This window comes from Laetiporus sulphureus, assembly GCF_001632365.1.
Source record: "Laetiporus sulphureus 93-53 unplaced genomic scaffold LAESUscaffold_3, whole genome shotgun sequence".
Classification (NCBI taxonomy): domain Eukaryota; kingdom Fungi; phylum Basidiomycota; class Agaricomycetes; order Polyporales; family Laetiporaceae; genus Laetiporus; species Laetiporus sulphureus.
Genome location: NW_024468512.1, coordinates 551,738 through 577,610, shown reverse-complemented (window position 1 = coordinate 577,610; position 25,873 = coordinate 551,738). Strand labels below are relative to the sequence as shown.

General features: G+C 53.9%; 8 protein-coding genes across 8 annotated transcripts; 6 read left to right on the top strand and 2 right to left on the bottom strand.

Moving 5' to 3' along the window:
* Nucleotides 1–7: 7 nt before the first annotated feature.
* On the top strand, nucleotides 8–4,730 carry LAESUDRAFT_671115 (uncharacterized protein). The gene is made up of 9 exons (XM_040905453.1): nucleotides 8–329; nucleotides 385–531; nucleotides 577–1,663; nucleotides 1,718–1,861; nucleotides 1,916–3,053; nucleotides 3,103–3,591; nucleotides 3,652–3,842; nucleotides 3,891–4,499; nucleotides 4,548–4,730. Exons 1-9 carry the CDS (start codon nucleotides 280–282, stop codon nucleotides 4,617–4,619), a joined length of 3,927 nt encoding a protein of 1,308 aa, XP_040769045.1. The 5' UTR covers nucleotides 8–279; the 3' UTR covers nucleotides 4,620–4,730.
* An 89-nt stretch (nucleotides 4,731–4,819) lies between these two features.
* LAESUDRAFT_754969 (uncharacterized protein) lies at nucleotides 4,820–5,163 on the top strand (the record flags this gene model as incomplete). The annotated part of the gene is made up of 2 exons (XM_040911976.1): nucleotides 4,820–4,843; nucleotides 4,903–5,163. 2 exons carry the CDS (start codon nucleotides 4,820–4,822, stop codon nucleotides 5,161–5,163), a joined length of 285 nt encoding a protein of 94 aa, XP_040769044.1.
* Nucleotides 5,164–5,598: 435 nt separating this feature from the next.
* Nucleotides 5,599–8,103, bottom strand: LAESUDRAFT_642133 (glycoside hydrolase family 5 protein; the record flags this gene model as incomplete). The annotated part of the gene is made up of 7 exons (XM_040903714.1): nucleotides 5,599–6,141; nucleotides 6,249–6,711; nucleotides 6,778–7,065; nucleotides 7,121–7,239; nucleotides 7,349–7,497; nucleotides 7,586–7,623; nucleotides 7,679–8,103. 7 exons carry the CDS (start codon nucleotides 8,101–8,103, stop codon nucleotides 5,599–5,601), a joined length of 2,025 nt encoding a protein of 674 aa, XP_040769043.1.
* Nucleotides 8,104–11,169: 3,066 nt separating this feature from the next.
* On the top strand, nucleotides 11,170–13,371 carry LAESUDRAFT_720517 (ZIP-like iron-zinc transporter). The gene is made up of 8 exons (XM_040907833.1): nucleotides 11,170–11,842; nucleotides 11,895–11,978; nucleotides 12,037–12,145; nucleotides 12,224–12,449; nucleotides 12,510–12,580; nucleotides 12,639–12,752; nucleotides 12,816–12,937; nucleotides 13,001–13,371. The coding sequence occupies exons 1-8, from the start codon at nucleotides 11,624–11,626 to the stop codon at nucleotides 13,124–13,126; spliced, it is 1,071 nt and encodes a 356-aa protein (XP_040769042.1). The 5' UTR covers nucleotides 11,170–11,623; the 3' UTR covers nucleotides 13,127–13,371.
* A 1,035-nt stretch (nucleotides 13,372–14,406) lies between these two features.
* LAESUDRAFT_809255 (glycoside hydrolase family 55 protein) lies at nucleotides 14,407–18,696 on the top strand. Its single transcript, XM_040914127.1, has 22 exons — nucleotides 14,407–15,137; nucleotides 15,188–15,274; nucleotides 15,333–15,359; nucleotides 15,409–15,497; nucleotides 15,614–15,823; nucleotides 15,872–15,910; nucleotides 15,975–15,992; nucleotides 16,047–16,077; nucleotides 16,136–16,176; nucleotides 16,229–16,252; nucleotides 16,303–16,326; nucleotides 16,384–16,442; nucleotides 16,499–16,818; nucleotides 16,867–16,972; nucleotides 17,037–17,265; nucleotides 17,328–17,406; nucleotides 17,461–17,471; nucleotides 17,533–17,645; nucleotides 17,697–17,817; nucleotides 17,919–17,998; nucleotides 18,062–18,197; nucleotides 18,249–18,696. Exons 1-22 carry the CDS (start codon nucleotides 14,884–14,886, stop codon nucleotides 18,470–18,472), a joined length of 2,322 nt encoding a protein of 773 aa, XP_040769041.1. The 5' UTR covers nucleotides 14,407–14,883; the 3' UTR covers nucleotides 18,473–18,696.
* A 929-nt stretch (nucleotides 18,697–19,625) lies between these two features.
* Nucleotides 19,626–23,089, top strand: LAESUDRAFT_754964 (glycoside hydrolase family 55 protein; the record flags this gene model as incomplete). Its single annotated transcript, XM_040911975.1, has 21 exons — nucleotides 19,626–19,928; nucleotides 19,990–20,024; nucleotides 20,078–20,104; nucleotides 20,154–20,242; nucleotides 20,352–20,561; nucleotides 20,611–20,649; nucleotides 20,703–20,720; nucleotides 20,776–20,806; nucleotides 20,863–20,903; nucleotides 20,955–20,978; nucleotides 21,030–21,053; nucleotides 21,109–21,167; nucleotides 21,222–21,541; nucleotides 21,592–21,697; nucleotides 21,755–21,983; nucleotides 22,043–22,132; nucleotides 22,193–22,305; nucleotides 22,359–22,482; nucleotides 22,541–22,617; nucleotides 22,674–22,809; nucleotides 22,866–23,089. The coding sequence occupies 21 exons, from the start codon at nucleotides 19,626–19,628 to the stop codon at nucleotides 23,087–23,089; spliced, it is 2,319 nt and encodes a 772-aa protein (XP_040769040.1).
* Nucleotides 23,090–23,332: 243 nt separating this feature from the next.
* LAESUDRAFT_747054 (uncharacterized protein) lies at nucleotides 23,333–24,332 on the bottom strand (the record flags this gene model as incomplete). The annotated part of the gene is made up of 2 exons (XM_040911453.1): nucleotides 24,241–24,332; nucleotides 23,333–24,181 (listed from the first exon to the last, which is right to left on the bottom strand). Exons 1-2 carry the CDS (start codon nucleotides 24,286–24,288, stop codon nucleotides 23,333–23,335), a joined length of 897 nt encoding a protein of 298 aa, XP_040769039.1. The 5' UTR covers nucleotides 24,289–24,332.
* Nucleotides 24,333–24,662: 330 nt separating this feature from the next.
* LAESUDRAFT_710841 (uncharacterized protein) lies at nucleotides 24,663–25,668 on the top strand (the record flags this gene model as incomplete). Its single annotated transcript, XM_040906800.1, has 2 exons — nucleotides 24,663–25,055; nucleotides 25,114–25,668. The coding sequence occupies 2 exons, from the start codon at nucleotides 24,663–24,665 to the stop codon at nucleotides 25,666–25,668; spliced, it is 948 nt and encodes a 315-aa protein (XP_040769038.1).
* Nucleotides 25,669–25,873: the final 205 nt, after the last annotated feature.

Genomic DNA, 25,873 nt, shown 5'->3' with positions numbered 1-25,873 from the left:
CACTTGCCACATTCCACCAGCACTCACTGCACGCGAGTCTACCCTTCCTCTGTTTGTGCTGGTCTGTGGCGGCACTTTGACTTTGTTTCTATCACACCTCAACCTGCATTACAGAGGGTCTTCATATTCATTGACGAGCTAGACGCGATTCTCCTGCGGTTGTGAACTTCCAAGCTTCAAGTCCAGGGTTTATCGTGCTAAACGCTGCCACTTGACACCAAGTTGTTCATTGCCTATAAGCTAAGCCTGCGACAGTCGCATACTCGCATAACGCATATTATGTCACAACCAGTGGACGCTTTGGTCGAGGATCGTATATCACAGCTACAGTAAGCGACTGGACTCCAGCTACCCCGGTAATCTGGTTCACGAGTGATGCACCAGAGAAATATCGCAACGGAGACAGCAGCTTCTCCAAGAAATGTACCACTTGATGCAAAGAAGAGACGACGCTGGAGCAGCTCTGGCCTTTGAACAAGATGATAGCGAAGGGCTGGGCATGTTCCTAGAGAGATTTGACCTGGAAAAGCAGTGAGTATGTCGTAGCTGGAGACCGGTCCGTCCTGACTTTTGCAGCCCGGACACGGGACACATCTCCGACCTATCCGAGGCTGAACTGCTTGGCTCCCTGAACTCGCAGTACGGCGAAGGCTCGACCAGCGACAAGGCTTCTCCGCCCGACGCTACATTGGAATCTCCCATGTCTGAAGTACCTGCTTCTCCCAAGTCGACTCACGAGGATGGGACTCCGGAGGTGGAGCAGTTGCCAGCCGCGTCAACTAGTGACATGGATGTTGAAGAGATGAGCACGCAAGATCGATCCAGTCCTTCACGTGCCAGTACTTTCAAGGAGGAATTGGGCTCCGATGACATATTGATACTGGAGGCGCAGCCGCAGAGAGGCATCAAGCGAAGAAGGTCCATGCGCTATTCTTCAGACGATGGTGACGAAGACCGAGATGAGCTGGACTTGCTGTCGTCTTCGCCTTCACGTCGATCACGTTTCACGACTAGAACCCGATCAGCGACTCAGGAGGAATCTCACCTTCGTCTTAACGTCCCGTATGGTACTCCGTCTCCCCCACCCGAATCTCAAGAACTTCGTTCCAAGGTCGAGCTAGTCTCTCCCAACAGTGAGATGTTCGAGGATGGGCTCACGTTGGACACTAGCCTAGAAATTCCGGTGTCCCAGGACAGCAGTGAGCAGACCGTAGATCACCTCTTGCAACCATATTCTCCTCCTGCATCTGTTCTACCTACTGTCGTCGCTGATCTTCATCGACGCCGTGAGTATCTCATGTCGGTACCGTCGCCGCTGAAAGCTGTGGAGTTCAACTTTGAGACCGATACCGAGCCTCTCGAGGAGCCGATGGCTCCTACCACTCCAGAAAAAGTCTTGCCACCTCCGGATTTTGTCCATTTCCACCCTGCTTATACCTTGCCTCCTTTGAGTTCTCTTCCGCCTGAATTCAATCGCAAGAGCAAGTCAGGTCGGCATTCAAAGAAGCGAGAAAAGGAGAAGGAGAAGGTCGAGAAGGGAGACAACAAGAAAGAGGAATGGGTTCCCATGGGCATCAACAAATGGGGTGCTGTTGTTCGTGCCAATCCTGTTTGGAAGAAGCTCTCCAAAGCTTCTAAGTGCCTCAACAGTCGCGACTGGAATGTACGTTGATGCATTCCGGCTTCTGTGATGCGTTTCTGAAAGTCACATCTACAGATCGGCATGACTGAGCTTCGTTTCATCCGCACACTGGATCGTGTAGAGATGTTGAAGGAAGGCGGATGGAGTTTCAGACAACCGAAGAAGCACAGAGCTAATCACATGGCGAAAACTCATTGGGATTACCTCATGGACGAGATGGTCAGAAGTCGCCACTGATTCTGAGGTTATTGTCGCTAACGTTAGGCTGCACAGAAATGGATGCGGATCGATTTCCGTGAAGAACGGAGATGGAAGATCGCGCTAGCCTTCACTCTCGCACACTCAGTTATGGATTGGCATCGAGCGGGTTCGCTGGAGGAAAGGGTGCGGAGGGGCATTTGTGTTTTGTGGAAACCGCCACTGCCTGAAGAGGAATCCGAAGAAATCGACCAGACGTCAGGCCCCTTGGAAGACGTTGAGATCCCAGATATGGATGACGATCGTGGAGAAGATTCCAGAGAGACGACCACGCCTGCAAACGAGTATGCTTCGGATGATGAAAGCGATGAGGAGACAGAGAAAGAGCAGCGCGACATCTTTGATGCCCTTGCACCGTCGATCGTAATCGAGGATGCATTCAGTACGCCGCAGGCACCCCCCGCAGGCGACAACGATAATCTCGAACGCATTGAGCCGAAGCTAGAGGACGTGGAGGATCTATCTGCTCTGCGGAATCCAAGTGATTTGGAGCGAAGTGACACCATGGATGTGGACGAGAAGGAAGGCATCTCCCAAGCTGGAGACAATAATCTTTCCGAGCTCAAGGCAGAGGAGCAGGGTGCAACTGACCTGTCTGGGCTCAACGATCGTTCCCAGAATCCGATGCTCGTCAACCTAAGTGCTCACGTACCAGACAATCATGTGCATTCGCCCTCGAAGCACAAGTTCAAGTCTACCCTCTATGCTCCGTTGCGTGAACAGCTTATCTATTCTGACGTTGGGAAACTGTTTGTGGATTCGGACGATCTGGACTTGGCTAAAGGCATGTCGGAGCTCACAGCAGATGACCATCTGCATCATGCACATCCCCCATTGCCGGACCTGTCGTCCATCTTTCCAGACCTGGTCCCATTTGGCCTTGTCGACCCTGCCTCCGGTTCGTCTATCGCTGAAGGCAAGAAGAAGTCGGACAAGAAGAGCGAGAAGGACGATCCGACTAAGAGAGTCGAGGACGTCGCTTGCAGCAAGCTTGTGCCGCTATCCGAGTTCATGTATGTAAAGCCTACCCTTCTCAGCGCTTTGCAGCCATCCCGGCATTGGCAAGAAGACCATTGGGATAATCGTGAAGACTTCCCCGTTTTTGTGGAGCTTGAAGGTCCATCGACACGAACGGTTGATGAAAATCTGCTTGGTAAGTCGTAGGCATTCGGGGACCAAACCTCCTTGCTAACGCTTTTCAGGTCTCTTTGACGGCACCAAATCAGGCTCTCCTTCAACGCATATACAACAATTGCCGACAGTCAGCAGGGAAATTCGCAAGCGTGTGGCTGAGCAAGTGTGGACACCGTACGAGGATAACATGCTGAAGCAATTAGCAGAACGATATCCCAACAACTGGCGATTGATTGCAGATGCTTTCAAGTCATCGAGGGTAACCATCAAAACGGACGAGCGAAGTCCTATTGATTGCTATGAACGCTGGAATGTACGATGGGGCGGCGGCCGGGCCCCCGAAGAGGACCATCAGCCACAGGTCGTCGCAACTCCTACTCAGATGACAACTAGAGGTCACAAGCGCTCAGCAAATGCCAACGTTGCTCTGGCAAATGCTACAGTTCCTCCCCCGCCAATCCTGCCGCCGGTACCGAAGAAACAGCGTAGACATACTCTCATGTTTGAAGCTATACGGAAGGCGATGAAAAAGAAAGAAGCAGCTTACAAGGCCAATGGTACAAGTTGTTTGTAATTTCCACCTCTTTCCCCTGCTGATCGACTTTTGATGCATACAGTGGCCCAGCGTAAGCCGTCAATTGTCCACGACACTCATAGTTCGGTCAATTCGCTGCCCAAAATGACCCCGGCGGAGTTGAGTCGTAAGAAGGCCGAGAAGGAGGCAGCAGCAAATCAGGAGGCCCTAGTCAGGAAAAGGGAGGCTGATCTCGCGAGACAAACACAGTATATACGGGAACAAGCACAAAGAGTACGTTAAAAGATGTTACTACGAGCATTTATCTCATCAACAGGATAGCAACAGGGTCAATTACTTCAGCAACCACATCCGCAACAACCACAGCCGCAACAGGCTCAGCAAACTCAGCAGCAGCTTCAACAGATCCAAAGTGCCTTGGCAAGACCAGTTGGCACTAATCTAGCGCAGGCCCAGATACCTCAGATTCGAAGTCAGGTTGGTATATCTCAACAGCAGCAGAGGTTGTCCAATCCGATGGCTCTGGCGAACACGCGTATCTCACCGACACAGATGATGCAGGCGCAAGCCCAGGCTCAAGCCCGAGCTCTTGCTCATGCCCAAGCGCAGGCAGCCTCGAGCGCCTTGAGCGCGTCAGCGATGAATGGCAACCATTTGTCTCCTCCGTATGCTGCCCGTGCTGCGAGCTCATCGCCTGGTCTTCCTCATCAATCCCCGCCTCTCTCGTCCGGCACGCCGGTGAACGCAGCGAACTCGCCACGGCCACAGTCGACGCAGCCGCATATGGGTGTCGCGGGAGTGGCGCAGAACGTCGCCGGTATCCCTCGCCAGGCTGGCATGGGTTTCTACCACATACCTCAGCTGCATGGCACGCAGTTTGCTACGGAGCAGACTGCTGAACAAGTTATGCAGCTGCAAAATCTGGTCAGGGTATGTGCGGTTGGTCATTTGAGTCGTTGCCGTTGCTGAATTGACCAGTTGCAGCAGGCACAGCGAAATGTGGCCAACCACGGCCAGAACCCTGTTAACGGCTCATACTCCCAGTCGTGATCTGCACACCATAATATTGACACATTGCATCGTCGCATATGATCTTTCTGCAATTCTTGTCTGGGACCGTCGTGCATGTATCTATTAGTTTCGTAACGCATGTGATTGTCCATGTATGACGTCGTCGTTAGGAGTGAAATTAAGGTGCTTGAAGATACAGCTTTTGAACGCGACCATCATCACAACTACACCATCTGAACATGTCGTCAGGAAACACAGCACAGGTTCGTGTCTCGTTTCGCACATTTAGCATGAAACACGATCGAGAGCTTGAGCATGCCAGGACCCGGCCTGGAAGGCGAAGGAGCAAGGAGAGGAGGCTCGCTACGCCCATCAGAAGGCAGGTCGTCGGTTTACATATACCACAGCGAACAGATACTCAGTGCAGAGCGACTGTAACCAGGAACAAGAGCAGCTCGCCGCTCTTAAAGCGCAGGCTCAGACATCCTCGGACAGCGCACGCGAGGACAAGCCGTACGAAGCGGGGTACGGCGGGCAGGAGGACCTGGAAGACCGCTACGCGACGACCAGCGGCGAGCACTGACCCCAGCACACCCCTATCACGATCAGCGCACAACCTGAATCGCCCAAACACGCAGTGCCATTATAATTTCTACTACATAACGAGTTGGCGAAAACGTATAAACGTACTCCGAGTCATCGTGAATCTGCATGGTGGTCATCAGTACAGTGACTATAAGTAGTACGGAGGGTAGGCAGCCGGCACGCGGCGCCCGAAAGTCCATCATATGTAAAGGGGGGTGTGGATTTGTGTGCAACACAAACCGTCGAGTCCGTGCGTACGCACGTACGTACCACTACAAAAACCGTTGTAAGTATGCGTGAGGCCCAACACCGCAACATTGCGCTTCCAAATCCCAAAAGAGCCATGTACGTACGCGTAGAGGGGTAAAGAACAGACAATATGATTTCATACTTGCAAATCGAGTTCCGAGGTCCGCGAGCCAAGGTCCGCGCATCATGATGGAGTCGGTGCAGGCGTCGGGTACGCACGCTTCGCTGCGCTCGATGCGCTGCTGCCGCAGAGGGGCGACGGCGGGTTCGTTGGGCCGACCCACGGGAAGAGATAGTTGCACGTCTCGATCGCGACGTACTTCTGCGCCGTTCCGCTCGGGTTCTCCCACCCGTCGCCCACGCTCGCCATTACCGTACTGCTCCCGTCCGTGAACGTCGGCGCGGGCAGCGTGACCATCGAGCCCGTCGCAGTATACGACGGCAACAAGCTGACCTCAGTCGCCGAAAAGCCCGCGTTGCTCATCATGGTCGGCGGCCACGGGTACGCCGTCGCAGCGCTCGCCGAGGTGCTCCCCGCACCCGAACCGCCCGTCTGCCATGCAGACAGGCCTGTGAATACGGCCGAAGGGCTGCACACTCCTGAGGCCTCACGCGGGTCGGACGGCATCCACCCGTTCTGCAGCCCGAGCTGGTACGACCACTGCGGTGCTTCCACGGTGCCCGACACTGTCGAATTGCCGATCTTCCACGTCCAGAAGAACCAGTTCTGCAAGCGAGACGGAACAAAGGAAGTCAGCACCCGTCCCTCTTCACCATACCAACCGCACCCCGCAACGGCGAAGCCGTCCCATCAAAAGCTAGAGCAACACTCACCTGCAACGAGCTCATGCTCGCCAACGCCCATCCTTGGATGCTCTCCTTGAACGTCTCATTCCAATTTTGCCAGTCGACCCACTCCGTACAGTCGCCCGTCTTCGCGAAGCCCGCAAACGTGCCCTCGTATCTGCTCCCGTCTCCAACGCCATTCACCCACAACCCGCAATCGTTGATCGCGTTGCTCCATTCGCCCGCGGTCGTCAGCCCGAACGAAGACAGACTCGAATTCATCATCCCACCCCACGTGTCGCACGGCACCGTCAGCCGCCCCGAGTACGGCGTCGCCGACTGGCCTTCAAAGCACACGTATGGATGGTCATCGAGTCCCATGCGGTCTCCGCCCGTCAGGAAGCCTACCCAAGAGCTGAGTGCGAAGAATCCATCATGGTAGAGCACATAGGGCCCATTGCCCTCGCCAATGCCGCTAGCGAGCCGGACTATGTCGTAAACCTGCACGTAGCTGCACGACCGTCCATCCAGATCAGTATCTATTCCCGCGAAAGACCATACTCAAAGCAGCACTCACTAAGCCGCCAAGTTATCCTGCCCGATTGTTGATCCAACCGGCTCATTCGTGACCCCAAAGATCGGCACGATCGCGCTGTATTCTGGCTGGCTGATGAACTCGGCGATGATCTTGATGTAACTCAGGGTGCGCTGCGTGTTGGCGAGTCCCATCGGGCCGTTGAGCACGTTGATCGAACCGAGCTTGCCGGAATGGTTCCAGCCGTTCTGCGAGCCTGGCAGGCAGTGGAAGTCAAGATTGATTCGGAGACCGTACTTGCGTGCCCATTCGATGGCCTTGAGGAAGTACCTGGAGGAAAGTCGGCGTGAGGAGGGACAGGACGCAAGAAGACGCAGAAACGCACGTCCAGGAGACTTTGGCGAGGAACGGCTCGCCCTCCCAGGTCTCGATAGCCCAGTAGGGCAGCGGGATGCGCACAAAGTTGAGGCCCGCGCCTGCGATCTCGGCAAAGTCTTGCTCAGTCTGCATTCGGCATCATCCGCCAGACAGCCCAGAGCGACACGCGAATTCCACAGCAAGCGCATATATTCAGTCAGTGAGCGCTCAGAAGAATCCGCGGAAAGTGACTGACGACAAAGGTCTCGTAGTGGTTGGTGAGGATGCCCTCGAGACCGCCCGTCTCGTTCATGAGGTTGTAGCTGAGTGTCCATTCGTCGACGGCGGGGTAGGACGTGTTGACATATGGCTCAAAGAGCGACGGCGCACTGCAAGGTCTATGAGCTACGTCACATAACAGCCGATGGAAGCGACTTGCATGAACTGAACAGAGGTTATGAGCCCAGAGCATACAGAGAAAGGCGAACGCTACTCACAGGCTCCGTGACCAGCCAGCCACCGAGATTGACACTGCGGTCGCGGATCAGAAGGAGAAGACATGACGCGCACGATTCGAAGCACTCACCCACGGATCTGATCGGTGCCATACTCGAAGGTTTCATTGAGCGCAGGCGTCCACGACTGAGCGCGTGCGTAATTGTTGAGGGGCTCCTTGGGGTCGTAGTACCAGTACCCGCCAAAGTTGTTGACGTACGTGAACGTGGTGCCGTCGGCCATGGTGACAGTGCTGCCTGTGCCGCCAGTGACAGCGAGCGAGCTGGAGGAGCCGGAGCTCTTACTGCCACTGGAACCGGAAGAACTGGAGCTCGTGCTGCTGCTGGAGCTGGAGGGCTGGGCCGAGGAGACGTCGGAGGAGGTGGACTTGTTGTCATGATTCTTGACGGAGAAGTATACGGCGCAGACGACGACAACGACGATGATAGCAAATGCGAGGGCGCCGACGATAAGGAGGGCACGGCGACGGCGGGAGCGTGTGCCGGCGTAGCGCATGCCGGGCGGCATGCTTTTCTCGCCTGCGGGCATACCGGCGGCAAGGTAGGGACTGGTGGGGGAGCCGAGTTCTTTCGTCGCGGCGGCACCTCCTGCGGGGCTGGAGGTGCCGTCAGCGGGGTCGTCACGGTAGTGGAGGCCGTAGAAGGAGGGATCAGTGTCGTCGGGGCCGACGCCGGGATTGAGCGCGCGGACAGAGGACGAATAGTCGTCGAAGTTGGTGAGCGCGCGCGAGGCGTCGGAGAGGGACGCACGAGCAGAGGAGTCGCCGTCGTTGAGGGCCGCGCCGGCGAAGGGAGTGGTGGCGCGGGGGGCCATCTCGAAGGGCTCGTCGATGGGGCCGGGGTTGGGAACAGGGTTATACGAGCGCGACATGGCGCGTGTAAGACGCGGCGATTATAAGCAGATCTATTATCAGTAGGCGAGCGGCAGGATGGAGGAAAGGTGATGCGAATAAGTCCAGGTGCAAAAGAGGGATAGAGCGAGGGCTTACTCGGAACGGGCGGTTGGGCGAGGCAGCCAGTGCGGCGCTGGGCGGGTAAATACCGCGACACGATGGACGATTCTCCACGCAGATACGAGGAGATCAAAGGGAAGAAGGAAGGAGTGGACTGCGCGATAGGATGTGCGATGGCAAGGTCGGCGAGAGGTGCGAGCAGAGCAGCGCTGAAGCTCAAAATGAACTGGCGCGTGCAGCCGAGTGCGGCGACAATTATTTTGTACCCAGCGCATATATCCACGCGTGGCGCCTCTCACCCTCCCGGGCGCCCTTCCCCGTCGTGGTCACCGTCTCTCCTGACCTCGCGACCACCCTGGACAGCCTCTGCACGAAGCTCTTCCACGCCCGACCCGGAGCGCACGCGCCCGCCAAGGCTCAATCCACCTCTCGGCTCGATCTCGCGCGCACTGGTAGAACACACTCGTTCAGCGCGTAGCCCGAAGAAACTTTGATCCTTATACACTCCCCAAGTCACGCGCTCACCATCGAGTGCCTGCGTGCATCCTACCAGCGTTGACTGCATGCCTATGCCCCGCGTTCGAGGCATTCGTCACTGCAACGGTCAGATCCCCTAATCGCGTCCCACGAGTGCTCGTGGCAGAGTGCCTACCACGCTAAGCATCAACTTACTGCTATGCCTGAATCGTACCAGCACTCCTCGGCCGACCTCTTGCCGACCTCAATCATCCCTTGCCTTCCTAGTTCCAAACCCTGTTGCTGACGCGCTTCTCACATAAGAACATATATCTTCTCGCATACGTATCACCCTCGGTCTCGTCCGATCTAATTCCTCAGGGGTGACTTCAAGCCGAACATTCAGCCGTCTCATTGAATTTGAAGTCATTTTGATGCGTTCAGCCACAATTGGTACTGTCAGCTGCTCGCGACGCTAATGCACACGAATGCACACGGAGGCTCTTTCCCGGCATCCTCGGGCTGCCTCCTTCTGCGGTATCCGTGCAACAGGTCTATAATGAATGCCCCGCAGCTGCTGCGCTATTATTGCACGCAATTGCATCTGAGCTCATAGCTCCTCTTCACTCGCCAGATAGGGAGATGTTCTTTCACCACCTATAATCCGCGGCTATGTCCGTTCAACACAACTGGCTGCTGTTGGCCGTGAATAGCCCGGGTTCAACGCTGCCATGTCGTGCGTGCTGTTTATACATAGCATCATCCTCACCTATCATGCGCCGCGCACGATCTACATATATAAACGCTTATGCGCGGCTGAAGTTGGGATGATCCAGCCTGTTAGCGCTGGCCTGCAATGGCAACCTGTCCGAGCGGAATGTGCCAAAGCCCTGACAACGCGTTGTTGTCATCTTTTTCTCAAACGCTGGGAGCGGGTGCACTGTATGCATTGTTACGTGTCGGAGTCGTGCACTGCTTGTTATTGCATCCGGCCCGCGGCGAGCGAGTCGCTTGGACCCGCGTACGAATCCGACATCTAAACGCCTAAATTTGGCGAAACAGATTGGCGTGGCTGCCCTTCTCAGAGCATCGCGGCCGTGTCTTGAGTTGGTTCATCGCGCCGTTACGTCTGGCGCTGCACACTACGCCAGGAGTAAGCTCACGATCGACGCAGCACAACGATCTCCCACAGTCATCACCTTCAAAGTTCGGGCATCGCATCGCAACACCCCCCGGGTGCCCACTTCTCCGCTATGAACCTCCAGCAGCTCCAGTTCCCACCAGCGTAACGGCATGCCGAACGGAGTCGCCAATGAGGTTGCTCATGCATGGAGGCATGCAGATACACGCACAACACGCACCTCCGCGGTCGCCGGTTATTTTTGGACCACGGATCCTGGAGCAGCGTCAATGCTTATCTTAGCTTTCCTTTCGTCCCTCGATCGTCCTTGCGTGTGCGAGAGGCAATAACACGCAGTTGATTGGGCGTGAAGCACAGCTCCAAGGCGTGTTATTTAGTCCAAAGCTGTCAGGCTGTACCTAAAGAAAAAACTGGCCGCATTGGAACAACCGCTAAACGGTCCCCTTGTCGCTTCCTGCATCTTGCGAAAAAATTGTGCGACGGCGATACGGCTTTGGACCTAAGGCCCAAGGGACGCCCGTCCAGAGGCTGAATCCGAACCCGGCTGTAGGTTAAAGATTCACGAACTTTCTGCCATGAAATCCCCTGAAGACGTTCGCACGACGGTTCCCGAGCAAGAGCTAGCGGTGATATTTTTCCTTGATGCGCTAGCCATCGCTTTGATTGAGGCCGCTCAATATCCGCAAATTTTGTGCGGGGCATCCGACGTATTGGTGTATCCGCTAGGATCGACAAGCCCATCAACATCCCAACCGCGCGACACCTCGTCACCGTGCTGGAAAGGCCACCGCAGGCAGAGAGTCCGCGTTTCAATGCATAATTGACGAGAGTCCAGGTACGCCGAACTACGTAGCGATTTCCCTCACTGGGACGCGGAGTCCCCTGCTGTGCTATTCTTAGTTTGCTTCCGTTGGGCGCTTCAAGAACACGCGGATGGCTGGCCAATCTATTGGTCACGCCTTCGAGAAAGTCCTTTTCTGCCCTCGTTTCTATGTAGGCAGGCAAGCACATCAGTGATACCCTCTTCTCCGTTCTGCTCGCTGCACGTACCTGACATCTTGCGTGTGCCGCCATGGTTTACAGTAGCAGAGCAAGCAGCAGCAGCCGCACCCTCTCTATCATTGTTCCTGCTCACTGGGACGGTACTCCACGTCCAGCATGGTGTCCACTTGCACATGATGATCGACAGATGGAGCTTGCAGAAAAGCACTAATGATTGGGCAGAATGAGGACATGAGAGGACCCGGACGGCCACAGGGTACCTTAGCAGTCGACGTCCAGCCCGTCCGCTGTCCTCGGTCGTCCCGTACCTGAATGATGACCGCGGCTGCCTCTGTCGATGGGGGTATTTCAGTGGACGCTTTCCCGTTCCGACCGTGCTTACTCGTCGATCCACGATCGCCAAGCTCAGCTTAAGCTCCCCCTCACTCGGTTCCAAGTAGTTCTTGGCCACGGAAGAAGGCAAGATGCAGCAAAGCGAGATCCTCAGAAGGGCCGACGACTGTGGCAACGGCGGCGGCGCGGATAGCTACACTGGGCTTCGTATCGCGTCGGTCTTCATCGTGATGGCGACGTCGATGTTCGGCGCGCTGTTCCCCGTCGTATCGCGCAAGACGGGCTGGCTGCACGTCCGCATACCGACGGCGGTGTTCCAGGTCGCGAAGTACTTTGGCAGCGGGGTCATCGTGCGCGTCTTGCCTTATTCAGCCGCGTGAATGTGCTGGGAACTTTGTGCAGATTTCAACCGCATTCATCCACCTGCTGGATCCAGCCATCAGTTCTCTCAGCTCTCCATGTCTGCCCTCATCATGGCAGGAATACGTACGTTGCTGCTTGCGTATGTGCGATAAGCTAAACTGATGCGTCCAAATTCTCCTAGCCCTACGCGCTCGCAATCTGCCTTGTCAGTATCTTTATGATCTTCTTGATCGAGATCATTGCATTCCGGTGGGGCACGGCGGTCCTTGCAAAAATTGGCATGGTACATGGTAAGTGCACTCCTCTTGCTTACATACGTCCCACGGGCTCGGATAGAATGTTTCCGTCCTGTGCTGAATACATCGTAGATCCTCACGGACACGGACTTCCCAACGGAGGCCACGCCGCTCACGGACCAGAGCATCGCCGCCCTAGCAAAGAAACCCCCCGCGATGCGAAGGACGCCGACTCAGTCAAAGAGGAGGATCGTGAGGATCTAGAAGGCCTTCCTCAGCTTGAAAAGGGCGAGCCTTCCTCTCCGGTCGCGCAGATCCTCGGAATCGCTATCCTGGAGTTTGGTGTTCTGCTCCATAGGTGAGTTCTGCGATATAGATAGGGGGTGATTGTCGGCTTATTGTCTGGATTACCCGATAGCGTCTTCGTGGGGCTCACCCTTGCCGTCAACGCCAACTTCAAGATACTCTTTGTCGTGATTATCTTCCACCGTACGTTTCGCCGGTCCATAGCGTACGCAACGCATCTGACGCGAACAACCTGCTTCAGAAATGTTCGAGGGGCTCGGAGTTGGTTCTCGGCTCGCATACATGGAGCTCCCACCAGCCTACAGCTATGTGCCTTTCCTAGGTGCAGGCCTATACGGGATCACCACTCCAGTCGGTAAGAGGACTACGGCAGGCTCACCTCTCTGAAATTCTGATGACATCGTCTGCATTTCCCCAGGTATCGCAGCCGGCCTCGGCGTGCGTGCGTCGTACAACCCGCACGGCACCACGGCAGACATCGTCGGCGGAATTCTGGACGCGTTCAGTAGCGGTATCCTGATCTACACCGGGCTCGTGGAGGTGCGTTTTCTCGTGGGCATGTGGTCCTCGGCGGCAGTTGCTGATCCCGTATTTGCGGAACAGCTGATGGCGCACGAGTTCATCTTCAGCAAAGAGATGACGGAGGCGTCAAATCGGCACCTCGCTTTCGCGCTGGCCTGCATGATCCTCGGTGCGGGCCTCATGTCGCTCCTGGGAAAGTGGGCATAAGCGATACGCTGACCACATGTGTCCAAGCAAAGTCATCATGGCGACCCCGGCTCGTAATTAGATGGATATGTGGCGCAGCCGAGCAGCGTTCGCGTTCACTAGCCGTTCTTGGCCTCATGCATATGTCCAGCAGACACATCTTTTCATATGGCTCCAATGATCGTCCATGTCTGCCATTCCAGTGTCCCTTCGGAGCCTAAGACTGAATGGACATAAGCGCGTGAATCATAACTTTAAAACCCTCAGGGTGGCTGCGGCAGCGGTGTAAGACGGAAATGAGTTTGAAGTTGTGTTTCACTGATCGAGGCACAATTCTGCGAGCCTGAGTTCTACATGTTGATTCTGTGTTGCGAACGGCCAACGCCTCAACGGACATTGCATATTAGCTGCTAATGTCACGAAGCTCCTTGTCAACACAGCTGCGCGTGACTGCTAGTCAGGAACATTATGCGTCGCAACAATGAGATGATGTGCCTCACATTGGCGCGAACAGCAACGATATGAGCCTAGCTGCACAAGCAGTACCATCGATGAACCATGTCACATGTAAACGGAGGACGGCTTTCCAATGCCTCTTCACTTTGTTTTGGGGGAAGAAAGTACAAGACCCGCTGGCAATTGTAGCAGAGACGCTGTCGCAGGCAGGTCGAGTCGGCGCATGCATCGGTGGAGTTCGCGACGAATATTGGGTTGGAATCATGTGGGCCATCAACTACAGCCATGACGGTTGCTCCGGTTGACGGACCGCTCGTATGCGTCATCTGAGATCCAGTCACAAGGGAAGCCGCGACACAAGTTGTATTTGTGGCACCCATGGTCTAAGTACTGCTGTACTCGCGCCTTTTGTAAGTCGAGCTATGACGCAGAAAACGGCCGGTCATAGTGTACCTGCGTAGGCTGCCAGAGAGAGATCATGCGGTAGCTGATGAGTGGCTAACACTTTTGATGCAGCTTGCAAAGTTGTCCCTGGTCCATTAGCTCCGCGAGACCATCCGCATGTGGGTGTAGGCTGGTTGTCTAGCAGCTCCATGCGTCCAAAACAAGCTGTCACACAGTTCGATGCAACGAATCATCTGCGAATTTGATGCAGACCCTGATTAAATGTTATCCACCGGTCATAAGAGGCGGCAGTACGCAGAGCAAGCACAAGAATGGTGGCTGAGCGCTCCACCACGGTGGGAGACCGGGTGTATTATGCGACCACGTGCTCGAGTGAGTCGCGTAGGAGCGCGTCTTGTGCGCGCAAGGTCCGTTCTCTACCTTGCTCTCAACAGCAGTGGCATTACTCTTCTCGTTATCTCCGCATGCTCGCTATGGTTTCGACCTGTACTAGAATCAGCCGGAATGCGCGGCACAGGATGCTATTGCCAATCAAGAAATGTTGTGATCTACGCTGCAGAACGTTATCACCTCGTCAACCATCGATGCAGCATCGCAGATGACCTCGCCTCTCTAGAAGTGCCATACTACTCTTTCTCACCCACATGGATACTGCGTCACGAGTACGACGACCGCCCGGCTTCCATGCGTTCGCAAGTTGCTTCCCTCCCACCGACGATGCTGCGCATTGAGGTTTCTCGTACACCCCCCCCCAATTTCTGGTGACGGTCAGCCTCGTCTCAGGCTCATATCAGGCTGTCTTCGCATATTGTTTGCGGCATGTGGTCGACTGTTACTGCATCGTGTCTCTATAAGAGACCGTGCATGCCATTTGTTCCGACCCGCATCGTCCATCTGGGAGTTCCCATTTCTCGCGAATGTTGGCCGTTGTAGTCCTGCTAGCCTACGGGCTCGTATTCTCTGCCCCGCTCACCTTCGCCCTTGGGACAAAATGTTCTGCTGCAGTCGCCAGTGGTACAGCTGCAGCCGGTGATCCGTTCTGGTTAGAGAACATCACGCATCAAGGCATCTCTGCCTTCAATGCTGATCCGTCTTCGTACACCGTGTTTCGCAACGTCAAGGACTATGGTGCCACAGGCGACGGTACAACAGACGATACGGATGCTATCAAGTTTGTCGTGCTCGCACTCCCGGAAGATTCATACTTAAGCGCAACCATAGCTCTGCTATCTCCGATGGTGGTCGATGTGGTGACGCGACGTGCGCATCCTCTACGGTCACGCCCGCCGTCGTCTTTTTCCCGCAAGGGTTGGTGCAACATTTATTATCATGAAGGCACTTCAGCTTACTTTTTCATCGTGTACAGCACATACTTAGTCTCTTCGCCCATTATGTGAGGCGGCCCGCTTGCCGTCTCCCTCTTCTGCTCATCTTTATCTTAGTGCATACTACTACACACAGCTCATCGGTGACGCGCGCGTGCCTCCGACGTTGCTTGCATCGTCGAGTTTCAGCGGTATTGCTGTGATAGGTCAGTGCCTCTTGTCAGTTGCGACTTGTAAATCGTCGGAAGCTATCGCTCTCTGGGAATATCAGCGACAGTCCTCCCTCTGTTCGAGCATATGCTAATAATATTCTATCATGCAGATGTCGACCCGTACATTGCGGGAGGCTACGGCGCGCAATGGTATAATGACACGAACAACTTCTATCGCGACGTCCGGAACTTCGTAATCGACCTCACTGACACCGATGCCACCGATGATACCACTGGAATTCACTGGCAAGTCGCGCAAGGCACATCGCTCTACAATATCGAGTTTCAGATGAGCACGGCGTCGGATACTGCTCATCAAGGTTAGCATCCCAAAGTGCGGAATCTAGGGCTTATTTAAGTAGTCTCAGGTATCTACATGGAGAACGGCAGTGGTGGTTTCATAGGAGGTCAGCTCATGTTCTACCTTTCTATCGAAGTAACAATCTGTTAACACGTCTTCTATCTTTGCAGACCTGGTGTTCAACGGAGGTAAGCCGGCGCTAGTTACGGCATAAGGGGAATTGAAGAGAACACAGTGAACAGGCAAGTATGCCATGTGGGTCGGTAACCAGCAGTGAGTGTCCCCTTGGCAACGCAATGGCGCTCTCAGAACTCTGATCAGATGTGCCTAGATTCACTGCTCGCAACATCACCATGACAAACTGTAACACCGGTTAGTGTTCATGCAACCTCAGCTTTATCCGAGTTGACATCGAGCGCTACAGGTGTCTATCTGGACTGGGACTGGGGTATGCCTAGCTCTATGTCGTCATAACGAACCCGCTGACGTTCGCTCTAGGATGGACCTTCCAAGGCATAACAAGTAAGATGAAAGCACGTACAACGCCACTCCTGCTACTTACTTAGCCTTTTCTTTCAGTCAGCGATTGCGAGATCGGCTTTGACGTCAGTACCGGCGGCACGAACGAAGCTGACCAGGTCAATCGTATCGTCTGTCTACCTGACGTGGAATCTAATGCCCCGCATCTGTGTAGACTGCCGGCGCCATATCGATCATCGACGCTACCGCGAGTAGCACGCCAGTCTTCCTGCAAACCACCGAGTCGAGCTCTTCCCTTGCTGGGTCGATCGTGCTCAACAACGTCGCGCTCACCGACTGTGACACTGCCGTCGGCACCGCGAGTGGCGATGTCATCCTTGCAGGAGGAACGACGACCATCAGCAGTTGGGGCCAGGGAAACGTCTGGTCTGGCACGAGCAGTTCGTACACGTTCACGCAAGGCGACATCGCTGCGCCAACGAAGGCTAGCAGCCTCTTGAGCAACGGCATGATCTTTGGGAGGACCATGCCCCAGTGAGTGTAGGCGGCTATCACTCGTGCAGTGCCGCTGACGTCCTGTAGATATGCGGACTACGCGGTAGACCAATTCGTCAGCGTCAAAACGCTCGGTGCTACTGGCGACGGCTCGACTGACGACACAAGCACGCTACAGTCAATCTTCGACGAGGTGAGATTTCGTCTCCTAAAGTGCCACATGCGCGATAGTGCCTCACATGCGTACTTTCTGACAGTATTCCGGTTGCTACATCATCTACTTCGATGCCGGCACGTACATCATCACGAGCACTCTCACCATCCCGGCCGGGACCCAGATGGTCGGCGAGGCGTGGAGTGTCATCATGGGCAGTGGCAGCGCCTTTGAAGATCAGAGCAACCCGACGGTCATGGTCCAAGTTGGCGATACCGGCTCCACCGGGACCCTTGAAATCACGAACATGATGTTCTCGACTCAAGGCTCCAGTGCGTCTTTCTATTACACACTGGCTGTAATGCAGAATGTTGAGAGTGATGACATGCCACAGCCCCCGGTGCCATTGTCGTGGAGTGGAACGTTGCTGCCGATACTCAGGGCTATGCTGGAATGTGGGATACTTATTTCCGGTGAGTAATATACCCGTATTTCCGTTCAGGCTGCTCATCCGAACCCCTTGTCAGTTTGGGTGGAGGTCTGTACACAAAGTCTCCGAGTAATCGCGGGCATCTAAACTGAACATCGTATCTCCATAGCGGCTGGTACTGACTTGCAAACTGCGGAGTGCCCTTACGGCTCAGATTCAGATTCCTGTTTCGCCGCCTTCCTTGCTCTGCACTTGACGGCAGAATCAAATGCGTATCTTGAGGTACGACACTGATTAGCATTGTTGAATGCACGAACTGAGGTGCCTGCTCAGGGAACATGGGTGTGGCTAGCCGATCATGATCTCGATATTAGTGCCCAGACGCAGTTGACAATATTCAGCGGACGAGGTATCCTTTCCGAGTCTGCGGGACCCGTATGGATGATTGGTACTGGTGAGCGTGATCTGCGTTGACTCAGACGTGTTGCTGACTTGGCTTGTAGCATGTAGGTCGATGCTGATGCAGTTTATGAAGATGTACTGAGAATATGTCTGCAGCCGAACATCACACGCTCTATCAGTATAGTCTTAATGGAGCGTCAGATCACTACATGGGCATGATTCAGACGGAGACGGTAAATAAATATGGCGATTGTTTGTATATGCGACAGCTGATCGAGATACTCAACTGTTCTCAGCCGTACTATCAGCCTTCGCCCGCTGTTCCCTCCCCATTCTCTGTAGAGAGCACTTACAATGACCCTTCCTTCCCATCGTCTCAAACTTCCGCCTGGGCTCTCTACGTTCAGGACTCGACAGACATCATAGTCTTCGGTATTTTCTTTTATTTGCTCTCCAAGAGCTTCTGCTGATGTCTTCGCGCAGGCGCTGGTCACTATAGCTTTTTCGAGAACTATGCTCAAACATGCCTCGATTCGATGGATTGCCAGAGCCAAATCGCCAACGTCGACTCGTCTTCGACGCTTTATCTCTATAGCTTGTCGACTGTCGGCTCTAGCTACATGTGGAGTGTGTCCGAGGCGGGAGTCGTTCCAGAAAGCGATAACGTAGATGGGTACCAGTCCACTGTCACCGTCTGGACACAGTGACCGGTCAACGGTGCACACCATCCACCTCTATATCTCCTCTGCTTCTACAAGGATTGCATACCACAGGGCTTCATCTTTCTGTTGTAAACGTATTCATCTTGTATCTGGTGGGAAACGTGTCTGTATGTACGCGATAGACCGCTCGGCGATGTTCTTATAGACTGAGATCCGCCCGGTTCTTCATCTAACTGCTTCTAAGGTTTTGAGTTGAATTAACTATTAATGAGCAATACTGTCCTCTCTGCATGCGCGTGGGTGCACACGGTGTCAAAAAGTCTTGGGGCCCAAGGAGGCTACAAGTTTCGTGACCTTACTCTGCTCGTACTGCGATCCACCCGTTTGTGCAGGGTAGCCAATACATGCATTACGATGCATGCTGATGGTTGTCCAGCAAAGGGAGAGTAGTACATCGGCCCCAGTTGCGCTCGCTTGCACTTGGCGCCGGAAGACAATGGATAGACTGCGGAACGTGTCCAACTCTGAGTTCATTGTGCCGAAGAACAGAAGGCAGCTGCAAAACTTCACTGATCCTGCGTGTTGTCTGCCATCCAACAAGCGTGGCGAGACGTGCGCATGCGCGTGAATGGCCAAAACAGAGTTTGGCTTCGAGACGATCGCGTGATCGTGTAAACCCGTCGCGTCTCGTCGCATCCGCCACCGCGGCTCCGCGCGCCGCCTTCACGCTGCGGATATCAGTTGCCTCCTCAACTCGTTCTACCGTTTTCTGCTGATGGCAGCCATGGACGCGGACATGTTAACAACCGATTTCTGCCCGCTCTCAGTTCCCCGACCCGAGAAGTGTAAGAGAGAACGCCGCACTGAGCCACGTTTCGCTCCAAAACACGCGGCACGTCGCGGCGCATCAAACTGGCCTCGTTCCCGAATGAACTGTGCTTCTAATTGGTGAATCCTGCGCGGTCTATATTTGCTCACCATCTTGACCGGAGGTGTTCCAGATGAGAAATCTAGGCTGAGCTGAGTTGGATAGCAACCGACCATTTTGGTCTTCCATTCGGTGTTAGATAGACCAGGCGTAGCTTTATCAAGAAATCTGGATCATGCGTTCGAAACGTTTTTTATGCGCTATAAAAGATTGAATGCATCATGGCTGATGGCCCATCTCTGCTCTTTTCCCTCTCGTCTCTTCTCTGCTATGTTGGCCGCTTTCCTTTTCCTCATCTATGGCCTCATAGCTGCCACTCCTTTTGCTTATGCTCTGGGCACGAAATGTTCTGCTGCAGTCACCTCCGGCACCGCTGCCGCAAGTGACCCGTTCTGGATGCAGGATATCAAACATCAAGGCACCTCAGCTTTCAACTCTGACCCGGCTTCGTACACCGTTTTCCGTAGCGTCAAAGACTATGGTGCTGTAGGTGACGGTGTAGCAGACGACACAGACGCAATAAAGTGTGTTTTTGCTCTTGAGTATAACATACGTGGATCGTCTCAATGTATTGTCAGTTTGGCTATATCCTCCGGCTCCCGGTGTGGCGAAGGAACTTGTGCATCTTCTACAGTTACCCCGGCGGTCGTTTATTTCCCTCAAGGGCAAGTCCGTACATGTCTAAGGGGAATACCGTTTTGCTAAACAACTGTACTTCGCAGCACATACAAAGTGTCATCGCCTATTATGTGGGTCGCCTATCTATGCACGCTGGCAATCCTGCTTACGTGCAATTAGTGCATACTACTATACCCAGCTCATTGGCGACGCTCGGGTGCCGCCGACTCTTCTCGCGTCCTCGAACTTCAGCGGCATGGCTGTTATCGGTGAGTGGCCATGTCCTTTCTACCTGCTGCGCGGGCAGCATGGCGCGCGCTGCGGCGCTGCTATATACAAGGTTCTAATTCATAAGTTGTACTGACATTATCAATATAGATGCTGACCCCTACATCCCCAACGGCTGGGGCGCACAATGGTACAACGACACCAACAACTTCTTCCGCAGCGTCCGAAACTTCGTCATTGACCTTACGGATACTACGGCGACCGACGATAGCACTGGCATTCACTGGCAAGTCTCGCAAGCAACCTCGCTATACAACATCCAGTTCGAGATGAGCACGGCCTCCGACACCGCGCACCAAGGTATGATGCTCGAGGGTTCACGAAGATCTTCGCTAAGCATGTTGTTCAGGTATATGGATGGAGAATGGTAGCGGTGGGTTCATGGGAGGTATGTTCTGCGTTCGCTTTGTGCATCCAATGTGTTGCTCAAAAACATAACAGATTTGGTCTTCAATGGAGGTAAGCCCGGTGCGATTTCCGACGATCGGGACCGCCAATTGAATACGATCAATAGGCAAGTATGGAATGTGGGTCGGCAATCAACAGTAAGTCACTTGCACTAGTTCAAAGCCCGGACCGGATACGAATACGCATATATTAGGTTCACTGTTCGCAACGTTACCATCAACAATGCCAAGACTGGTGAGTCTTCGGTGTCCTCGCCTTTAGCGTGGGACTAATTATGTGTTATAGCCATTTTCGTGGATTGGAACTGGGGTTTGTTTTACCAATGTATCATGCATGACCGCCGCTGAATGTGCACCACAGGCTGGACGTTCCAGGGTGTCACCAGTAAGCTTTTTTTCGCAAGATGATATGGAACGCGGCTGATGTCATGATTGCGTAGTCAATGACTGTAGTATCGGCTTCGATTTGCAGACGGGCGGACTCACGGAGGATGATCAGGTCGGTTCTCCATCCATGAACGCCGACGCTCTGACTGACAGTAAAACAATTCAGACTGTCGGCGGTGTTGCGATCATCGATGCCATAGTCAGCCACACGCCGGTCTTCCTCAGTGCTTCCAACTCCAGCAACTCTCTCTCCGGCTCCGTGGTACTCAGCAACATCCAGCTGACCAATGTATCCACCGCCGTCGGCGTCGTCAACGGCGATGTTATTCTCGAAGGCGGTTCGACCACGATTGACAGCTGGGGACAGGGCAACATCTACTCCGGCACGACTTCCTCCTTCACGTTCACCAAGGGTGACATCGTCGCGCCGACGAAGGCCAGCAGCCTCCTGGACAATGGCCAGATATTTAGCAAAGGAATTCCTCAGTGAGTAGGGCAGAATGAGAGTCTATAATGGCAATTAATGTCGGCTGCAGGTATGCCGATTACTCCGTGGACCAGTTCGTCAGCGTCAAGACCCTTGGTGCCACGGGCGATGGCTCAACAGATGACACAGCCGCGCTTCAGTCGATCTTCGATCAGGTTAATGTGCCATGCTTCGTATTCTGCATGCGGTATTCCTGATAATTCATGATGCAGTATTCAGGCTGTTACATCATCTACTTCGATGCAGGCACTTACATCGTCACAAGTACCCTCACGATCCCTGCCGGAACGCAGATGGTGGGCGAAGCGTGGGCAACCATCATGGGCAGCGGAGACGCCTTCGAGGACCAGAATACCCCGACGGTCATGGTCAAGGTCGGCGATGCTGGCTCCACTGGTACGTTGGAGATCAGCAACATGATTTTTTCTACCAGAGGTCCTGGTGAGTGCCTTCATAAGGCGGATATGATAGGCTATGCTTACTATGGTATCGTGCCACAGCTGCTGGTGCTATTGTCGTTGAGTGGAATGTTGCTTCTGACACGCAGGGTGGTGCTGGGATGTGGGATACTTACATCCGTCTCGGAGGAGGTATGACTCCTGGCTCCATATCTAGTTAGATTTTGAATCCTTGCTGACGATCTTGTACAGCTGCTGGTACTGACTTGGAGGCTTCCGAGTGCCCGTCTGGCTCCGACTCCGATTCATGCTTCGCCGCTTTCCTCGGATTGCACCTGACCTCCGGATCGAACGCATACCTTGAGGTGCATTGTATGGGATGGACTTTCTTTATTTAGCTAATCCGTCTTCACTCCAGGGCACTTGGGTCTGGCTTGCTGATCACGATCTGGATGCCACTGCTCAATCTCAGCTCACTCTCTTCAGTGGCCGTGGCATTCTGTCCGAGTCCTCAGGGCCGGTATGGATGATTGGGACAGCAGGTCAGTAATGGACGTCGGAGAAGTGCTGTTAATTGGATTGCTAATGCCGCATATATAGCTGAACACCATGTGCTCTACCAGTACAACCTGGCTGGTGCATCGAACCACTACATGGGACTCATTCAGACAGAGACAGTAAGTGATGCTATGTCCAATTATATTCCGCGCGTTAACATTCATTGTGTACATAGCCTTACTTCCAGCCGTCTCCCTCTTCCCCGTCTCCCTATACCTCCAACAGCAGCCTCAGCGATCCTGACTTCTCGTCAGGTCAAACTGCTGCTTGGGCGCTGTACGTACAGAACTCAACGGACATTCTTGTCTTCGGTAAGGAGATGAGTATCATCAGGCATTTTGAGCTGTGCTGAAGTTATGATTAACAGGTGCTGGACACTATAGCTTCTTCCAGGACTACTCGGAGGATTGCCTCGACTCTTCGGACTGCCAAAGCCAGATCATCAACGTCGACTCAAATTCGTCACTATATCTCTACAGTCTAGCGACCGTCGGAGCGACGTACCAGCTGAGCGTGGACGGAGCCGGCATCATCGCGGAGAGTGACAACGTCAATGGCCTTCAATCGACAGTCACTGCGTGGACACAGTGACATGTTCTTTACCAAACGCAGCCTGGCGTTGAACGCACTGCATGAGGAGCGTCGAACGCCCTCCTTCTCATTGTCATCATCGGTTTAGATATCAGGATATCGGCTGCAGGGTTCAATTCGTTTCCATACACGGTCGTTTTTTGCACTTGTATCTATTGTATACCCTGGCACGGTAACGAATCTCATGGCTTTACGAGATGAAGAATTGATTGCTAGAAGTAATTGAAAGCGACGTTCTCTGAATCAGCATGACGATCCGGCCTCTGGTGCAGAGTCCAAAGCACTGGCTGGACCGAAGGTGGAAACATATGCCCCTCTGAGCCAAGGCGGCCTGCGATCTCTAGGCCTGATTGGTACGTTCACGTACAGCTCTTTAGCTCCCTTCCGTGACAGCCTTATACAATCACCTTCGGACAGCAGAAACTTCTCCTCCCCAGCCTTCAGCTCCTGTTGAGGGACCTGGAACTCACTCTCCAATGAGAACATCTGCCCACCGAAGTGAGGACGCCACCAACTGTCCATCGGCGGCACCGTGTAGAGCTTGAAGTCGGAAGGCATATTGACTGCCTGCAGTGTGTCCTTATCAACGAAGTCGAGGCAATAGTAATGTTCATCTTCCATCCCTTTGCCCCAAATCCGTAACGCGAGGTTCGATCCCGGGATGCTAGTGTAGTGCACGTCTTCCTCCCCGGGTACAGGCTTAAGCTGCGATGGTGAATCAGATGCTTGAATACTGAATAGAAGGTCATGAGTCACTCCAATGACGGTTAGTGGCTTATCCAGCTTTGCCGTTGCCAGTGCTTCCACCTCAATCACCTCGCCTGTGTACGAAGACTCGTCCTCACACTCGTCCTGGAAATTCTTGATGAATTGGTCATACGACAGCTTCCCATCGCCAGCAAGGCGCTGGTAGGAATAGATCAAGTGGAGATCGTCGAGCTGCTCAACGTTCTCCTCGGGGTACTCATTCTTCGCAACTGCCACATAGTATTCGCGAACAGTTTTGAAGTCCTGTGACGTTCGGGCTGGCGGTCGTTCGGAACGAGGATGCGAGGTGCTGTCGAGGGGCGCGGCCCGAGCGGTGTTGAGCTTCTGACGTAAACTCCGTTTTGTTCTACCGTAGCAAGGACGTTCATTCCAATGGGACATACCTCTCCAGGTCCATCCCTAATTGCCCCCACAGTCTTCTCTGAATTCATGGATGCTACAGATGAAGGGTGCAATGTGTAGATGTAGATGGAGGGGTGAATGTGTAGATGGAGAGTGGAATGTTTGGAGGTGGGTGGGAGGATCGATGTGCTGAACGTGATCGCGTCGCGGTCACATGCCTGAACTCACGTGATTAACGCGACGCGTATAAGCCAAACAAAGCCAACGCGACGCGTCCTGCTTCAATGATGCACGCGCTTTCCTCTCTCTCTTGCTTACCATCATGTCATCCACTACAAAGGTCGTGCGTACCTACGGTTCATGCACTAGCAAGATACCACCTCCCTCATCGCCGCCTTCAGAGCTGACTTCCTCGCCGATCCCCTCACAAATACACAAACGGCCAATACTTGAGGATTCCTCCATGCAGAATTCCCCTCCCATCAAGCGACAGCGTCAACTGACTAAGTCCTCGATGAAGCCGTCGGCTAAGTCTGAAACAGTACTGAAGAGCCAGAAAGCCAAGCGAAAGCCACAACAGAAGCTCACGCAGCTCCACTTCGCTCTCGATGTGACGGTGCTCCGAACTTGTCGTCTGTGCGACTTGTCCTACACGAAAGGCGCACCCGATGATGAGAGTCTGCACCGATCTCACTGTGCCCGTGTCAGGAAGGGTCTGCAGTGGGGGCGTGAGGAGGAGCGAGAAACGCTCAAGGCTGGCGTTGAGGAAGTGACCACAGGACTGAAGTTGAAGAATGGCACCAAGGGGCGTGTTATATGTTTTAGACCCGATGTTGGAGGCAAAATCGGAGTCAAGGTGAGCTTTTACTGTAATATTCAGCATCATCTCGTGCTGATCGCTCATGGCGCTGTAGCTTACAACGCTACTGGAAACAATTAGCCTCGCGTTATCCTCCCCACCACTGTCCCCGGCGGTTCTCCAGCATTGCAAAGTCTACATCTTCCTCCTATCCCCCGACAGTGCTTCATCCCATAATTCACGGGAAAGAATCGTGGGTTGCGTTATTGCGCAACGTATAGCTACTGCCATGGCCGTAACGTCCGACATCGATTTATCAACATCTAATACGTCCATCTCTCATCTGACTTCCGATACTTCCAAAGACGCCAAAGACAAGCATACCCACAGCCTCATCCCAGTTGATGCAGCCACGAATCTCTACGTCCACCCAAATCCCCTGCCTACGCCATTAGGTATCCCCCGTCTGTTCGTTTCCTCCAGCCATCGTCGGCTGGGGATTGCGTCGCATCTTCTGTCGGCCGCTGCTTCTACATTCATTCTGGGCTGTCCGTTGGATCCTGCCAAGGGTCAGATTGCATTCACACAACCAACAGGTGCAGGCAAGGCTGTCCTTGAAGCTTGGGGAAAGGGTGGCGTTCGGATCTACGAGGAGGAGCAATCTCCGTGAGCGCGATGCACGAACACGTCATGGCATGTCGCAAAGAGAAACATCACATCCATTGCTATCATGTACACATGTATGCCGTACAACATGATCTGTTAGTACCCGATGTAATATGGTATGAAAATTTAATGTACATTATCTGGTTGAACAGCAGGATACCAAGTGACGGGAAGACAATTCATAGCAGATCGAGTGCATGAGATCATTA

Bases quoted from the DNA above. Each gene is read 5' to 3' on its own strand.
- LAESUDRAFT_671115 (XM_040905453.1), top strand. From the start codon at position 280: ATGTCACAACCAGTGGACGCTTTGGTCGAGGATCGTATATCACAGCTA. The intron at 3,054-3,102 runs GTAAGTCGTAGG...AACGCTTTTCAG, and splicing joins GGTTGATGAAAATCTGCTTG to GTCTCTTTGACGGCACCAAA. The intron at 4,500-4,547 runs GTATGTGCGGTT...TGAATTGACCAG, and splicing joins AGCTGCAAAATCTGGTCAGG to TTGCAGCAGGCACAGCGAAA.
- LAESUDRAFT_720517 (XM_040907833.1), top strand. From the start codon at position 11,624: ATGCAGCAAAGCGAGATCCTCAGAAGGGCCGACGACTGTGGCAACGGC. The intron at 11,843-11,894 runs GTGCGCGTCTTG...AACTTTGTGCAG, and splicing joins ACTTTGGCAGCGGGGTCATC to ATTTCAACCGCATTCATCCA. The intron at 12,146-12,223 runs GTAAGTGCACTC...AATACATCGTAG, and splicing joins AAAAATTGGCATGGTACATG to ATCCTCACGGACACGGACTT.
- LAESUDRAFT_809255 (XM_040914127.1), top strand. From the start codon at position 14,884: ATGTTGGCCGTTGTAGTCCTGCTAGCCTACGGGCTCGTATTCTCTGCC. The intron at 15,275-15,332 runs GTTGGTGCAACA...CATCGTGTACAG, and splicing joins GTCGTCTTTTTCCCGCAAGG to CACATACTTAGTCTCTTCGC. The intron at 16,819-16,866 runs GTGAGTGTAGGC...GACGTCCTGTAG, and splicing joins TTTGGGAGGACCATGCCCCA to ATATGCGGACTACGCGGTAG.